The sequence below is a fragment of the Cebus imitator genome, unplaced genomic scaffold, assembly GCF_001604975.1.
Source record: "Cebus imitator isolate Cc_AM_T3 unplaced genomic scaffold, Cebus_imitator-1.0 Scaffold53, whole genome shotgun sequence".
NCBI lineage: Eukaryota > Metazoa > Chordata > Mammalia > Primates > Cebidae > Cebus > Cebus imitator.
The window spans coordinates 5220541-5237016 of NW_016107368.1; the positions used below are offsets into that span (position 1 = coordinate 5220541).

A 16476-nucleotide genomic window follows, 5' to 3' on the forward strand; every position below is an offset into this window, starting at 1 on the left:
AAAAAAAAAAAAAAAAAAGAAAAGAAAAGAAAATTTGATTGCCATTATTTAACTTGGATTTTGAAAACTGGCCACTTGTTCAGGTTTTCACAGAACATACTATTGCTCTTCTAAGGCTGAGGGTGCCATGTACCCTGGAAACACCAGTGCAGATCATGTTCAAAACTACCGACTGTCCTACAGGCGATTGACAGTTCCTGAGTTTGGCAGCGTGTTTTTTCTGATTCAGGAGCCTGGAGCCCACACCAGATGCCCGCCCATGACACCCTCCCACATCTTTAAAATGGGTACTTCTGAACCTTGTCCTGGGCTTCTGTTTCCAGGCCAGCGTCCCTGCTGCAGGCCCCGTGTCTCCCCTTCCTGCCTTTCCTCATGCCGTGCCCATCTCTCCTGCATATACCCAGATCCCACCCATCCTTCAAAGCCCCTGTCCATGGCCGCCTCCTTTGTTGCTTGCCCTGGCTTGCTCCCTGCAGGCCTCCTGTTTTAGGGCTCTGTGTTCCTGTGTGTGTGTGAGCCTGCGTTATGCGTCTCTCTTTTTCCACTGTACCTGGCACAGATACATACACATTGAGCTTGACTGGGACCTTAGTGATGGCTCTAGACCAGGGTTTTGAAGGATGGGTAGAATTTGGATATAGGAAGAAGCAAGGAAAGAAGGGAGCATTTCCAGTGCAGGGAGAGAGCCCTGCCCTGGGCATCCCCTAGGCGGGTGTTGGAGGGAGGGCCCCAGCAGCGTGGGTCTGCCCTGCCCTATCCTTCTCCTCCATCCTGAGCCCAGGCACCATCCATGGGGCCAGTCCTTCCAGGGGAGTGGAAGCCGCCATGGGTGCTAGGAGAAGCCTGGCTACCAGACCATGATGGCAGGGTGGGAGAGATTTGAATATTCTTACTGCTTGTAGCTTAGGAAGTGGCAGCACCAGTCCCTTGTCCTCTGGGGCGATGGTAGCAGAGAAGCAAGACCTGGGAGAAGGGCTACGGGCCCGGGAGGCAGGGCTGCTTCCCCCACAAAATACAAGTAAGCACAGGCAGGGCTGCGGCGCACTTTGTGTTGACGTCACAGCAGCAGCCATTCTGGCAGTGAGGGGTCACAGTCATGGTCACAGGCTCTCTCAAGCACAGGGGCACGCTCTCAAAGGCAGGGGAGAGCGTGGGTGTGCAGAGGTGGAGGGAGGGCAGGACATCCTCAGGGAAGGAGTTGCATTCACCACAGGCGAGGCAGGAAGTCAGGTGCTCGTGGGGGGCAGGGGGTCAGGATGGGCAGCGAGGCTGTGCTCCCGGCTGGTAGGAAAGCAGGAATGCAGGTTGACTGGGAAACAGGAGAGGGGGTGCAGAGGCTGTGGTAGCTGCCTGGGCTGTGACACAGCAGTAGCTGTGAGTCAGGGACGTGGGGGAATTTTCTACCAATCTTAAGTCATTTCCCTCTTGGTCCTTTGCTTCTTTTTTTTCTCATTTTTTATTTTTTGAGATGAAGTTTTTGCTCTTGTTGCCCAGGCTGGAGCACAATGGTACGATCTTGGCTCACTGCAACCTCCACTTCCTGGGTTCAAGTAATTCTCCTGCCTCAGCCTCCTGAGGAGCTGGGATTACAGACGCCTGCCACCAAGCCTGGCTAATTTTGTATTATTAGTAGAAACGGGGTTTCACCATGTTGGTCAGGCTGGTCTTGAACCCTCGATCTCAGGTGATTTGCCTGCCTCAGCATCCTAAAGTCCTGGGATTATAGGCATGAGCCACCAAGCTCAGCGGTCCTTTGCATCTTTTCTCCTACCCCTGTCCCCGAGTAAAACCTCCAAATTGTGTGTCACGGCCGTCGAAAGTACATCCAGTGCCGTGAGCCGTTCGGAACCAGGACTTGACCCTGCAGCTGATGTGGAGGCGCTCTGGGCACAGCATGAAAGCGTGCACGTTCAGCCAGCTGTTGACACAATTTTTCCTGGTGCGTGCCGTCCTGTGAGTGCCTCACCAGGGTCCCTTGGGGGTGGGTGTGACTCAGGGAAGGCGTGTTCCTTTTCTTCTCCTTAAAGAAGGGCCTGCCTGAAGCCTCTTACTCCAGAAAAATTGGGCACAGAGGCTGTGTCGCAGGGCGGAAGCGAAACCCCTGACCAGTCCCACACCTGTCATTCCTCGGGACTCAGTTGCGTGGCGCACAGTAGCCTAGGATCGTGGGGTGGCATGCGGTTTCCAAAGCACGTCCATGCCTGAGGCTCATGGTACATCACCTGGCGTCACCTGCGTTACAGTTGAGGAAACCAAGGCTCAGAGGGGTTTGCGTTCCTGCTCCGAGTCAGAGCCCGAGCGGCAGAGCTGGAACCAGATCCAGTCCTAGTGCCGCCCATCGGGCGCACTCACCCCGAGTCAGCCCGCCTGCCTCTTGTGGCGTCTTATTACCTTTGCTCTCATGTGTTACTGCCACACCTGAGGGCAGGGCCGCTTCTTATTTATTTGTTATTTCAACCATTAGTATTTATTATTTCAACAGATACTCAGTGACTGATGCCGCCTGGGCACAAGGCCCTGTGCTGCCTCTGCCAGCCCTGTCCCCGTGCCCAGCCATGATGGCAGGAAGCTGGTGTTTGAGGAGGGGAACTTGGGGTGGGTTTGTGACGAGAGCCTGTCCTGAGTGGTGTTCCTCCAAGGATGATAAGCCACAGCGGGGCAGAAGGGGCCCTGGGAAGCAGGCTGCACTTGCCAGAACCTCCCAGGCCCGGGGCCCAGGTGCACGCTGTCCCTGGGACCCAAACGTGAGTCTTCAGAGAGAAGAGGCTGCAGTTGCCTTGCTGCAGGGGAGATGGTAGGGGGACTCGAGCCATTTGCCCACTCCCTCTGTGCCAAAACCGTGGTCAGCGATTATGAGATTCCCAGCTCCAGGTTTCCACCACCAGTGTCACTGTGTAAGGAGTAGGTGGTGCCTCTGAGCAGTCGGGGGACCCATGTGCCAGAGCCAGTGCATGTGACCCAGTGCTGGGGCAGAAGTGTCCATTGCTAGGTGACAGATGCTGGCATCTAACACTCGCAGAGGGCCCCCGTGTACAGATGTGGCTGGCTGTGCAGAGATGACCGCCCCCCTCACCTCCCCCTGCCCTGCCCCATGCCGCCCAGGATTACTTCCTGCCGGGGTGCTTTTGGTAGCCACACCTCGGAAAACCAGTCATGGTGACTGTGGGCCACCAGGGGCATGAATCACCTGCCACACAGAGCCTGGTGTCCCTGCACAGGTGTGCCAGCTGGGCAATGGAGACAGGTGAAGGCACATTCTTCAGCGCCCACTCACAGCTCTGCCTGCCCGCCACACTTTCTAGAGAACCTTAGCGCTCTCCTCCCTGCCAGCAGGCAGGCAGGGATTTAGGTGGTTTCTGTTTGGCCTCCCTTGCTTGCTTCTCCAGTGTCCTGTCAGCCCAGACCTCAGACCTGCCACTGTCCCCAGGCGTCGTCCTGGATAAGAAACTGCCCAACTGTGGGAGCTGGGTCCCCAGAATGCAAGTCAGGCTCAGCCTGCCTAGCTCACGTTTTGTGGTTTGCAAGTTTTCTCAACCCTGCAGCTCTCTCAGGAGGGAGCCAGATCCAGGCTGGGAATGGGCCTGGCAGCCTCCATCAGCATCAGCCCAGGTGAACTGCCCACGAGCCACAAAAAGGAAGGTGGGGGGAGGAGTGTCATCTGGCCACCTTCCGAGTCACTGCTGGAAGTTGCCGCCGCCAGAGCTCAGCCGCTGTCAAGGGGTGGGATGTAGTGAGGACCCTCAAGAGATTGTTGGGGGTCCTTCATTCTAGGGCGCTAAGTATCAGCAAGTACTTCCTGTGTCCTGAGCTCGGGACAACAGGGGGGCCACTTACAAGCAGGTGGAATGTGGGGTCGTGTGAGGAAGAGGGAAGTGGGGACAGGGCGGCCTTGCAGCCCTGGGGACATTTGGATGGACAGAGGCCTGGTGGCTAAGACCCAGTGTGGGAAGACCAGGGAGGTGCAGTGAGGGAGAAGGAACAGTGAGAGCAAAGGCTCTGAGGTGGGGGCGGGTAGGCCATGAGATGCTGTGTGAAGGGGCAGGGGCTTGAGAGAGGAGGCATCAGTGGTATGATGGCAGAGGGTGAGGAGGCCGCCGACAGAGGGAGAGCCGGTTAGGAGGGCTCCCTGTGGTAGGAGGCTTCTCATTAGTCCTTTAGAAACGGAAGGGTCATAGAGACGCTGGAGAAGGGCTCTGGGCTTTTGGGCCAGCCGCCTGAGCTTTCGGGGTGTGGAGGGAACTCACGGCCCCTCACTGAGACCTGTGCACCTGGAGGCCGAGCATCTCTCTCCAGGCCCCATTTCCAGCTTCTTTCTGCAGGGCTGTGCATTGTCTCAGCCCCGCTGTTGATGAAAGATTCATTTTTTTTTTTTTTTTTTTTTTTTTGAGATGGAGTTTCTCTCTTGTTACCCAGGCTGGAGTGCAATGGCGCGATCTCGGCTCACCGCAACCTCCGCCTCCCAGGTTCAGGCAATTCTCCTGCCTCAGCCTCCTCAGTAGCTGGGATTACAGGCACGTGCCACCATGCCCAGCTAATTTTTTGTATTTTTAGTAGAGACGGGGTTTCACCATGTTGACCAGGATGGTCTCGATCTCTTGACCTCGTGATCCACCCGCCTCGGCCTCCCAAAGTGCTGGGATTACAAGCTTGAGCCACCGCGCCCGGCCTTCGAAAGATTCATTTTTAAGACTGCCTTATGGCTCCTGTGCACGTGCTGGACGCGGATCCTCCACGCTGCCCGCCTCAGGAACACCAGCCTGTGCTTGGTGCTGCTGGCTGGGTGTTTTCCTGCCAGGCAGAGCCTCAGGGGATTTATCACCTCATTTGTTTGTGGGTTGGTTTTTTCCTGTTATAAGTTTTCATGGGAAACTGATTTTACCAGTTGTATGTCACACAGCCCTCCTGCCTGGTCCCCAAGCTGAGAAATTACGACGCATGACTCACGGGGGCTGACTTCCATATTGATGAGTTCGCTCTGGCTAGAGCTCCGGGTGTGGTTTGTCCCTAGGAGGGGAGCCTTGAGCACTCCCTGCATCTCCATGCTTGGGTGAAACCCTGTGCAAAGGTATGGGCGGGAGCATGTGTCCCACATGGCTGAGCCTCTTGGTCAGCAGGCCTGTCCTCCCAGCTCCTGGGAAGGCAGTGTGAGCTACCGACTCCCACCCCGCCTGCTCCCAGATTCCTCACCCAGCCCTGTGGCTCTGCTTCTCCCCTTCCACCTGCCCTAACTGCATTCCAGGCAGAGCCAGGGTCGGTGGGGCCGAGCAGTGGGGATCCCTTGACCTCTGTAAGCACCCCCGCTATCTGGCCTTGGGCCAGGCGCATCCCTCCTAGGCCCTTAGCTGTCCTATTTATCAAGTGGAGACATCTGCGCAGAGGCAGCAGCTGGGCCAGGTGGGGGCTGGAGGGCCCTACTGGCTCTGTCCACTCCTCTCGGGGTTGTCCTGGAGCTCTGCGGGGTTGGCCTCGTGCCACAGACAGTAGGTGTCAGCTTTCCATGGCAGAGGGCACCCCTCTTCCCCCATGCATCAAGGGGCAGGTAGTTCCTCTGGGTGCCCAAGGGGAGCGGGTCGGGTTCAGTGCTGGGCAGACTGGCAGTGGTGATGGCAGCCCCAGGGCTGCTCATCATTCGAGCTGAGCCCAGGCCAGCGCTTACCTTTACCAGACAGGAGATGAGGCTGCTCTGAGAGGAACCGGGATGGAGAACTTGGGTGGCCAAGCCCAGCTCACTGCCCCGCCACCATGTGTTGGGAGGGCATGTGGACTGTGGCTTCTGCCATATGGGCTGTGAGGGAGCCCCCACCAGGGGGCAGTGCTGGCCAGCCTGGGCCCCACATGGCCCCCTAGTGCAGCCTCCCCCACACCCATGTGGAGCTGGGCCAGGCAGGGTGCGTCCGAGGCACGAGTTTCCATGGACTGCTGAGTCATCTCAGGGAGGAGGCCCTTCCCTCAGCCAGGACCCAGGCACCTTCCCAGCCCTGTCGAAGCTGGAGCTGGATCTGCAGGGAAAGGCCCTGGGGACCCCCCACGTCTGCTGACCCCTTACTCCCCGTTCACAGCCTCGTGCTCAGATTCCCTGGCCCTTACCTCAGAGTCCTGAACCGCAGCTCAATGTCGTCATCTGGGAGGCGAGGGAGGGGCTGGGGTGTGGGGCCCTGACCAACAGCATAACATTCTTGGGTGTCTCCTGAGCGCCAGGCACTGCCCGGGTATAAAAGCAATGAGAAGGCCAGTGGGGGTGTCCCGAGAGTAACTTGGTATGGGGCAGGGGCTGGCCATGGCAGAGAGCAAGAGGTGGCCACATGCTCTGTGACTGGCCTGTGACTTGGACTGAGGGTAAAGACCTTGAGCCCCCATGCTCCTGAGCTCCTCAAAAAAGAAATGCCAAAGTGGAGGCCCAGGGATCAGGCCAGAGCCAAGGGGGACGACAGGGGAGAGGCTTGGTTGCCAGGCCATGGCACCAAGAGGCCAGGGAGGAGGCTGGCTGGGGAGAAACACTGATCGCCCCAGCTAGGGCGGACAGGCCAGGTGGGTAGAGGCCTTCTGGGACTTAGGCCCTGCGCAGGGTTGCTTGGGGTTTACAGTCAGCAGCCAGAGCCAGAGGCCTCATCAGAAAGGAGGTGCGGGCCGGACCCTCGCTGGTGACTTCGCTGTCAGCACAGGAGAGGGCTGGCTGGCCCCTTTCTGTCTTGGGGCTGCTGACAGAGCTGCGTCCTCGACCCTGTCCGCAGCCCTGTTGTGGCTGCCGCTGAGCGATTCCCTCCCGTGACCATTGGCACTTCTGTCTGGGTGACTTCTTTCTGGTGACCCATTCCCTCTGCTTCCGGTCCCTTGACGTGTCAGCCTCAGACTCTTGGATGGGGCCCCAGGTGACTTCTGGAGGATTTCTCTTGCCTAAGGTTTTTTCTCCCCCTCATTGTCATGTACCAGGCAAGAGAGCATTGGCTGTGACTTCAAATGGCATAGGCTCACTGCTGTGCACACAGCAAAGCATTTACCTCCCTCTGCCAACCTAGGAGTCCTTTCTTTAGCTCCGAGAGCCAGGAGCCAGGCAGAGCAGGGTGCAGGCAGCTGAGATGTGGCATGAATGGCCAACACCACAGGTGGCAGAAATGCCCCCCCGAGGTGAACTGCGGTGGCCGGGCCTGACCACAGTCCCCAGGCCCCAGGTCTCCTTCCCTACCATGGCATCCAGTCCCACCTCTGGCCAGGAAGTCTGTGGCAGGCATGTCCCCACAGCCTAGGGGCCGTGGGGAACCCGGGCTCTCGGGGAGCCCTCTGTGGCCTGGCCTGAGGCAGAGCCCATTCTGGGTCCGATCCAGAGCAGTATCTCGGCTGCCAGCCCAGGCCCAAGGTACTGCCCCTCTCGCTGAGAGGATGCCTGGGGCTTCCAAAGCCACTGTCCTTTTGCTGCCAGAGCTTAGTTCCCAAAGGAGCCCCTGACCTGCCACAGAGAGTCTGTGGCTGTCCCCAGTGCCCAGTCTGGCCATGGTGGCGGCATCTGGTTTGGGGTTTCCGTGGGAAAACGACTTTAGAAACTTTGTCCTGATTCATTGTTTTCAGCAACCCCATTCCCAAAGGCTGCTTTTTAAAAAACATTCAGACTCAATGGATAGGAGGGGATATCTCTGCTGAGAGGTTGGAGGCTCGAAGGACAGTGGCAGATCAGGGCTTTCTGAACTCTTGGTCTCTGAAGGGAGCCTGGCTGTTGGGATCCTTCCCTGTGTCACACACAGCAGGCAGCGGCCCAGTCAGCCCCGAGGTTTTACAGGAACCCAGGGGGGTGAGGTCTCTCCCTGGTGGGCAGAGCCTCCCTCCTTCCATCTTCCCTTGGGTTTGGGGAGTGGGTTTCTGGCATCTGATTCCAAGCCACTGGGCTGTGAGGGTTACCTGGCACCTGTGGTGCTCCTGTGGCCTCCTCCCACTGCACCTCTCCCTCCTCCTCCTGGCCTCCTCCCTGTGAATGTTCAGGAATGAAGGCTCCTGCTTTTCATCTGGGGGTGCCCTGCAGGCTCCCAGACCTGGAGCCCCCAGGCCACAACCCCGTCCATGTCGGGTGTTTACTCTCACGGGAAAGCTCAGAGCTGCCTGCAGCCAGCTAACCTCTGTTAGGTGAGCTTTCCTTTTTTTTTTTTTTTTTTTTTTTTGAGACGGAGTTTCACTCATGTTACCCAGGCTGGAGTGCAATGGCACCATCTCGGCTCACCGCAACCTCCGCCTCCTGGGTTCAGGCAATTCTCCTGCCTCAGCCTCCTGAGTAGCTGGGATTACAGGCACGCGCCACCATGCCCAGCTAATTTTTTGTATTTTTAGTAGAGACGGGGTTTCACCATGTTGACCAGGATGGTCTCGATCTCTTGACCTCGTGATCCACCCGCCTCGGCCTCCCAAAGTGCTGGGATTACAGGCTTGAGCCACCGCGCCCGGCAGGTGAGCTTTCATAGTCAGTGCATGAGGGCCTCAGATCTGGAGAGTCCCCATGCCACTGGGGCCACTGAAGGTTTCCAGCAAGGACAGATAGAACAGGAAGTCCCCGGTGGCTGGTCACCTGCACGCCACCTTCCCAGAAGTGCACATCCCCTGCCCTTCCAGAAAGCATCCAGCATGTTCGGGTGTCACCGAGGCAGGAGACTGAAAGCACGGGTGGAAAAGGAGCCACGAAGGCCAGTGGCTTCCTGTGCTGCTGGGCAGCAGGCTGCTTCCAGGCTCTGTGCATCTTGGACTTTCTGACCATGGGAAAGAGGCTGCCGTGGCCCTGCGGAGGTGTCCCTGTGTTTGGGCAGTGGCTCCCAGGTGCTAGGCCAGCAGGCAGGGGCGCTGCATTTGGAAAGGGGCTTAGAGACACAGATGCAGTATATCCTCACATCCCTTGCCCTGGCCGCCGCCCTCATCCCATGTCAGGGCTTTCCCCACGCCTCAGGGATCCCTGCGCCCCTGCCCGGAGCCTCCTCCCTGACCCCACACTCTAGCTGTTCTGCACACAGGTCCGCTCAGGACTGTGCTGCTCCTGCAGCCCTACCCCGCTTCACCCTGTTCCATGGCTAACTGGACCTGGAACGCTGCTGCAGTGTTGGAGCTGCGCCTACTGTGGAGGGGCTGAGCACGCGCCTCCTCCTCATCGCCTCAGCTTCCTCCTCCATGTGCCTGGCATGACGGCTGGCACATGGGACTGTGAACAGTGGCACTTGTTCCGTGTGTCCTGCCTGCCCCGTCCCTGGTCCTGTAGGGTGGCTGGGCCTGGACTCCTCCCGTGGTCTCCAGCTCCCCAACCCATGCTCTGTCCTGGGGTTGTTGTCCCCGAGTCCTATAAAGATTCGGCCTTGGCCAGGCACACTGTGTCACACCTGCAGTCCTAGCACTTCGGGAGGCTGGGGCAGGAGGATTGCTTGAGGCCAGGAGTTTGAGACCAGCCTGGACAACATAATAAGGCCCTGTCTCTTTTACAAACAAAAACACAAAAGACCAGGCCTTGTCCCAGGTATTTGCTGTGGTTTACCAGCTGTGCCCACCTGCCATTTCTCCACCCTGTGCCTGGCATTGGGGGAGGCCCCTGTGGTCTGTGCTCTCACAGATGCCGCTGAGGAGGGATTCAAGGAGGGACGAGGAGCACAGGGTGGGCAGTACCACAGCACCTCCGATGCCGATAGGCAATTGTACGCCAGCCAGAGATCCACTCCCCAGCCGAGGGAGGACAAGTGACCTCTGCTGTGAACCTGGAAGTTCTGGAGTGCCACAGCATGTGACTGTGGTGAGAACTGAGGACCCCGGGGCTGACCCCTCCACAGGCAAATGTGGCACATCCCAGCAGGCTGGGCTGCAGCACGCCTCCCCTGCCCTCCCCGACACTGGCTTTCTTCTTTAAAAGAGGAAAAAAAACCTGTTAATTCATCAGAACAAATTGTGTGCTGGGGCACCGAGCCTGAGGCAGGCGTGTGTGTTCCGTGCCATACGGATCAGGTTTCCCCGCTGAGATGTTTAAATCCTAAGGCCGTCCATTGGCAGCAGCCAGCTGGATTTGGAATTTTCCTTCTGCTCCTGCCAAGTGGCCTCCACAGCTGTGCCTTCTGGGTGCAGGGCAGCCGCCCACACCCCTCAGGGTAAAACCTGGGGTTCTCCTGCCTGCCCCAGCCCTGCCCTGACTCTCAATCCACAGCTCTTCACAGTTTCCCACCAGGCATTCTCTGTTCTTCTGTGGGTCGCATCCCTGGTTCCCCTCCAGAGAGCGCCAAAGGCCTAAACTCTAACGAACGCCAGGCTTCAAAGGAATAGCCCCCTTCTCCCCAGCAGACAGGAGTTCTGTGCTCTGGGGTGGAACCCCATCTTTGTGTTCAGCTCGCTCACTTCATAGGTTCCTGGCTCACAGGCGACAGAGTCAGGTCCAGGCAGAAAATGCATGTGGTGGGTACAAGTAGGATGCGTGAGCATGGAGTGGGCAGGCCTCTGCTGGGCACCTCTGGGCAAAAACCCGAAAGACCACGAGCCAGTCTTGCCAAACCCTGGGGAAGTGTCCGGCAGGCAACAGTGGGTTCCTTCCCAAGGCCACTGCCAGGCCTGACAGAGCCAGGGCCTCTCCCACAGTAACTTCTCAGCCCTGCTCCTCACCTGGCAGGGTTAGCGAAGCCCCACGTCCCCCTGCTCCAGGAGGGGACATGTCACAGCCTCTGCGGGAGGCCAGCCGGCACCTGAGGCAAAAGCAGTCTTGGAGAGTGTTCCCTCTTGGACTCAGCCTATGTACGTCCCAGGACTGGGGAGAGGAGGTGCTGGTGTGGCTCTCAGGATGGCAGCCCTCGTGGGGCCCGAGGCTGGTCACTTGGGGTCTGCAGCTGGTGCTCTGACCCTGTCCAGGTGGGGCCATGCGGGAGAGTGGGCAGCGGTCACCCCCCCACCTGCCACCCCAAAGCAGACTTGGTCAGTGGGGGATGGTTTCAAACTTAAGCGCTGTTGGAACCCTGGCTGTGGAGTGGCCCCTTATTTTCCTCTGCTTCCTCTCATGCAGGGTGGGAACATGAGGCAAGCCTTGCGGGTGTGGGGAGACTGATGTGTGGAGCTGTCATTACCACTGCTGAGTCCACTGCGCTTGTCAGGGCTCAGAGTCAGCCTGCAGAGTCTCCCTCGGCAGGACACCGGGACCATGGCCTCAGTCCTCCCTCCCCGAGGGCAGGGTCTCTAATGCGGAGGCATCAGGGCTGGCTACCCGCCCCACAATGGGCTGCTTTCGCCTGGCACCAGGGTTAGGAACACCTGCTCCTGACCCAGGAGATGCTCTCTGGTGAGCCCCCCATGGCGCCCGGCTCTGCTGCAGACTCTCAGTCCCCCCATCCTTGGCAGTGCTGGTGTGGAGGGTGCAGTGGGCAGGGCCCGGCAGGTAGGAGCCCACGCTTGGTTTCCGTGCCTGTGGCCGGTGTTGCACTGGCCCAGTGCTTTGTTTTTCCCGTGTTTCCCTCGTGGCCTCTCATCCCTGTGTCCATCTGTGCCAGCCCCTGTCTCATGAGCCTTGGAGAGAGGGGACCTTAAAAGGTCACTTCCCCTGCCCAGTGCCTGCCCCATGGGGGACCATCAGTCACCACGAGGTACTTGGCTGGAGCTGAGCAGAGAGACCTGGGTAGTTGGGGCACAGCTTCCTGAGTGTCAGGAAGGCAGGGTCCTGGATTCCCAGGTGAGATGGGCAGGTGGGGCTGGGGCCGGAACCAGAGGCCACCAGGTGGGTCCCCAGCCCCTCCCCTCAGAAGCAGGATGTGGTCCCCGCTGGCAGGGCCTGTCTTCCTGCCCTGTGTGAGGTGGGGGGCTGGGGAAGGGCCACGACGGAGCCGCTCCTGCCAGCCCACACACCAGGTCCCGCCTGGGCAGGTCTTGGGACCGGAGTGGCATCGGCCCGGAAGGTGTGGTTTCTCGACCCACTGGCTTCACTTCTCCCGGCTTCCCAGAAGGGTCGTCTTACATCAGCCGCTCATTTCCCTCTCTGGCAGCCACTGGCTCTGAGCATGTCTTTTCTTGCCACAATCAAAAGAACTGAAACTGTCCCAAGAAACAGAGTGGAACGCCCCAAAAACACCTAGGGAGGTAGGCTCCTTCCTCCTAACGCCTTCAGCGAAATGGAGGGCAGCCCCACTCTCCTGCCTCATGAGGGCCACTTCCTGCTTCCTTCCTGCCTCTCATCTGTGCCAGTGTCCCCTCCTGGGCCCAGAGACCAGCCCTCCTGCTATGGATCTGGTGAGGGGATTTCTAAAAAGCTTCCAAGATGCAGCTGAGTTGACAGCCACCAAACCACAGGCAGGAAAGGGATGGGGTCAGAGCTGTGGGGTCCTGTGCTCACTGAATGCCCAGTGTACCCTGCACCGGAAGGCAGAGCCCCACAAAGTGCATGCCGCCCCCATCTCCATCTTATAAAACCAAATGCTGAGGCCTGGTGGGGCAGCTTGAGTGTGAGAGGGCACATGGGGCAGGGCAGGTGGTGGGACCCTGTCAAGCCCCAGGGATCTGACATTTCCTCCCAGCCGGTGGATTGAAAGGGTCTTGATGCATGGGGGCTTCCAGAGCAGAGCCTTGGAGGAGGGCTGGGAGTTCTACAGGAAAGGGGCTGGTGTGTTTCTGGGCAGGATGCCAGGATATGAGAGCAGCTGTGTACTCCAGGCAGGCTGCTGTTTGCAAAGCTTGGGGTTGGGGGCAGTTGCACTCATGGTGCCCTGGGCTATGACCTCCAGGTATGGACCAGAAGACATGCCAGGTGCCTGATGTGGGCAGAGCCTCAGGCTCAAGCAACTTCCTGTTCTTGGGACACTTCTTCCTGGGCTGTGTCCTGATCTCTTGACTGCCCTGCTGGACACCCCCCAGCCCCACATAGCCAATGCAGTGTGGCACCACAGGGACACTCGCGTCGTCCCTTGGCCACGTCTTGCAACAGCTCGGAGCCACCACCAGGACAGGAATGGTGGAGTGTTGGCAGGCAAGCACCAGCTAGACCTGGGGAACACCGTGGATGCCTGGTCCACGGCCCACAGCTCCCATATCAACAGTCACCAGCCCACAGTGCACAACACCTCACACTGCTGCCCAGGCCATGTGTGCGTCTTCACATAAGTGACCAGACCCGGGACGTTAAATTTGCCGACGGTTTCAGAGATGGCACACCCTGTGACACCTGGCCTCCAGAGGGCAGGGCCAAGCATGTGACCTCAGGTGGCCTCCCTCTGGGAGCCTCCATTTGGGGCAGGGCCTGGCAGCCACTCGGCTCCTCATGAAGCACTGTGTGCTGGGAAGGGCCTCACAAGATCTCTCCTCTCCCTGCGAGGCATCTCTTGGCTCCGGGCACACACGGGATGCCTGCGGTGAAGAAGGCAGCGCCTGTGCTCAGACAGCGGTGCTGGGGTTGAGGGGTTCCACCACATTCCTTGGGATATTTCAGAGCTGTTTTTCACATCCCAGGCGCTGTCAGAGGTTTGGGAATTCGGTGCTTGCTTCTGCCTCCCACCACACGAAAGAGACGCCATACGTGCGTGTCATTGTCATCGCTGTTACCATAGCTGACAGCCATGAGGACTGAGGCATGCCAGGCCTGTGCTGACTGCCTTGTGAGCCTCAGTGTCCATGTGGCAATGGCCGGGCTGTGTCATCCCACAGACGCCGGCACCAGGGTGCAGGAGAGTGGCGGCTTCCCTGCCTGGCTTCCTGCTGCCTCTCCCAGCTGAGCTGGCAGGATTTTTTCTTATTTGAGACGGAGTCTCGCTCTGTCACTAGGCTGCTGGAGTGCAGCTTCCACCTCCTGGGTTCAAGCGATTCTCCTGCCTCAGCCTCCCAAGTAGCTGGGATTACAGGTGCACGCCACCACACCCAGCTTATTTTTGAGTTTTTAATAGAGATGGGGTTTCACCATGTTGGCTAGGATGGTCGCAATCTCCTGACCTCATGATCTTCCTGCTTCTACCTCCCAAAGTGCTGGGATTACTGGCATGAGCCACTGCGCCTAGCCAGGATTTTTTTTAAGTAGACCCAAAATATTCAAGGATGGGGGCAGATCCCCACATTGCCGTCTTTGGGGATGTTTGTGTAGGCGCTTTCGGAAGCAGTGTCTGCTGAGCTATGTGTTCCCAGGCTGAGGCTCTGGGCTCCACTATGGCTGAGGTGGGGCCTGCTGTGGTGGGTCCCTGTGGGTGTGTGAGCAGCACTGTGAGTGGCAGTCGGGACACATAGACGAGGGTAGGCCAACTCCGCACTCCCCCTGCAGGCCCACCCTGCTCTGCGTCAGCAAGTGGCCCTAGGGTGCCTTCGGCAGTGCCCGAGGCATGTGTCCTGTTGCCTGGCTTTCTGCCACCTATGGATGTGATGTGGCTGGAAGGTGGCCCAGGCCCTCCTGTCCTCTTCCTCCTCCCCTGGGCTAACAGCATTTCCCCTCTTCTGTCCTCCAGCTGGTCAGTGAGAAGGTTGGAGGGGCTGAGGGGACCAAGCTGGACGATGACTTCAAAGAGATGGAGAAGGTGAGGAAGAAACTGTGTTCTCCGTGTGGTGGTGGCACTTCCCGGCACTTCCGGGCCTGACCTCTGCCGGGCATAGTGGAGGCGGCCAACCCTGAAGGGCCTGGGTCTGTGGAGTGATGGGGCCCGGCAGGCGTGGAGAGCTGGGGTGGTGTGGGGGCCTCATCAGCTGCACTCGACGGGCAGGCAGCCGTGGGGACGTGGCTGAGCTGAAGACATGGAGGCGGGCTGGGGGATCCTAGTGTGGCTGTTAACAGAAGGAGGTGGAGCAGCAGGGGTCTTGTGTACCTTGAGCCTCCAGTGGCTGTGGAGTCTCATATGCCATGTCTCTCCACAGAAGGTGGACGTCACCAGCAAGGCGGTGACTGAAGTGCTGGCCCGGACTATCGAGTACCTGCAGCCCAACCCAGGTGGGTGCTCCAGCCGCTGCCTCTCCAGCCACTGCTAGGGCCTGCCCAGGCCCTCAGAGGGAACGTAGGGGCTGACAGAACCACCAGGCTCATGGGTGGCAGGTTTCAGGCACCGCTGGATCCAGGCAGCAGAGGCTGTGCTTGCTTTTCCACCTCAGCCAGCAGCTCAGCCCCTCTGTTGCCTCACTCAGGCCAGCCGGTTCCTCGAGGCTGTCCCAGCCTTAAACCTCTTCCAGCCAGCAGTCCTGGCAGGGAGCCTCTCCCCCAGCTCACTTGTGGGACCTATTTGTATTGACTGCCCCTCCCCAGAGCCCCTGGCCTGGGTCCCACTCCTGGGACGTTGAGCTGGGTCTCCCAGGCCATGAGGCAGACTTTTCCCCAAATGCGGGCTCCATAGGAGGCAGCAGACATGGGGTGGACCCAAACCCAGCATCATCCTCTCAAGCCCTGCCAGGAGCAGACCTGAGCAGGCAGCGGAAAGGACATAGCTCCTCACCCACCCCAGGAGCCTTGGCCTCCCCACCCCCCAATGTCCATCACCGCTACACATAATCCTTCCTGGCACCCCCCTAGATGAGGGGTTCCTGGTCATAGCCACCTTCTGGGAGGAACAGCCCTTAGAAGGAGGAGGTGTTGTCCCAAGGAGCTTGGTCACCTCTCCGTGCGCTGCCAGCTCCTTCGAGGCTGGTGGGAGCAGGTAAGGGACCCTCCACTGTGCTTTGTGTGGCTTGGACTGTCCGCAGGCACAGGAAGTGAGGGTGGGGCAGGGGATGTGGGGGCTGCAGCCCACTCCCACCGGGCCGTCCTATTCCAGCCTCGCGGGCTAAGCTGACCATGCTCAACACGGTGTCTAAAATCCGGGGCCAGGTGAAGAACCCCGGCTATCCGCAGTCGGAGGGGCTCCTGGGCGAGTGCATGATCCGCCATGGGAAGGAGCTGGGCGAGTCCAACTTTGGTGAGTACTGCTCTCTGGAGGCCATGCCCCCGTGAGGCAGGGCAGGTCCAGGTCCCATCCATGGCCCAGTCCCTGCCTGTGCTGAGCCCTGGGGATGCATGATGGCCCCCACAGCTTTCCAGTTGCAGGGGACTGCACAGACAGAGCCATCCAGCACTGGCTAGCCACTGGCCAGCTGCCAATGGGGCTCCTTCTTATGGCTCCAGATCTTCCCCAGCATCTGTCCTCTCACCACCTTCAGCCTGTTGAGGGCAAACCTGGGCCCTTTTAGGAGCACGAGGAGGGGCTGGTTTAACATCCCACCTGGATTCGGATTGTAGGAGCCTTTGTTCTGCTCTGAGTTCCTGGAGTGTGGGGCCGTTAGAAGTTGGGATGGGGCCAGGCGCAGTGGCTCACACCTGTCATCCCAGCACTTTGATAGGCAGAGGGAGATGGATCACCTGAGGATGGGAGTTCCAAGACCAGCCTGACTAACGTGGAGAAACCCTGTCTCTACTAAAAATAAAAAATCAGCCGGGTGTGGCGGTACATGCCTGTAATCCCAGCTACTTGGGAGGCTGAGGCAGAAGACTCGCTTGAACTCGGGAGGCGGAGGTTGCGGTGAGCTGAGATTGCACCACTGCACTCCAGCCTGGGCAACAAG

At 59.0% G+C, this 16476-nt stretch overlaps 1 protein-coding gene across 1 annotated transcript in view; it reads left to right on the plus strand.

Annotated features, from left to right (window-relative positions):
• SH3GL1 (SH3 domain containing GRB2 like 1, endophilin A2) overlaps positions 1-16476 on the plus strand; it is a 41732-nt gene that overhangs the window by 22048 nt on the left and 3208 nt on the right. Inside the window, exons 2-4 of the mRNA XM_017528430.2 lie at positions 14403-14471; positions 14806-14878; positions 15693-15833. Of these exons, the coding sequence (XP_017383919.1) occupies positions 14403-14471; positions 14806-14878; positions 15693-15833 (283 nt within the window). The remainder of the gene's footprint in view (positions 1-14402; positions 14472-14805; positions 14879-15692; positions 15834-16476) is intronic.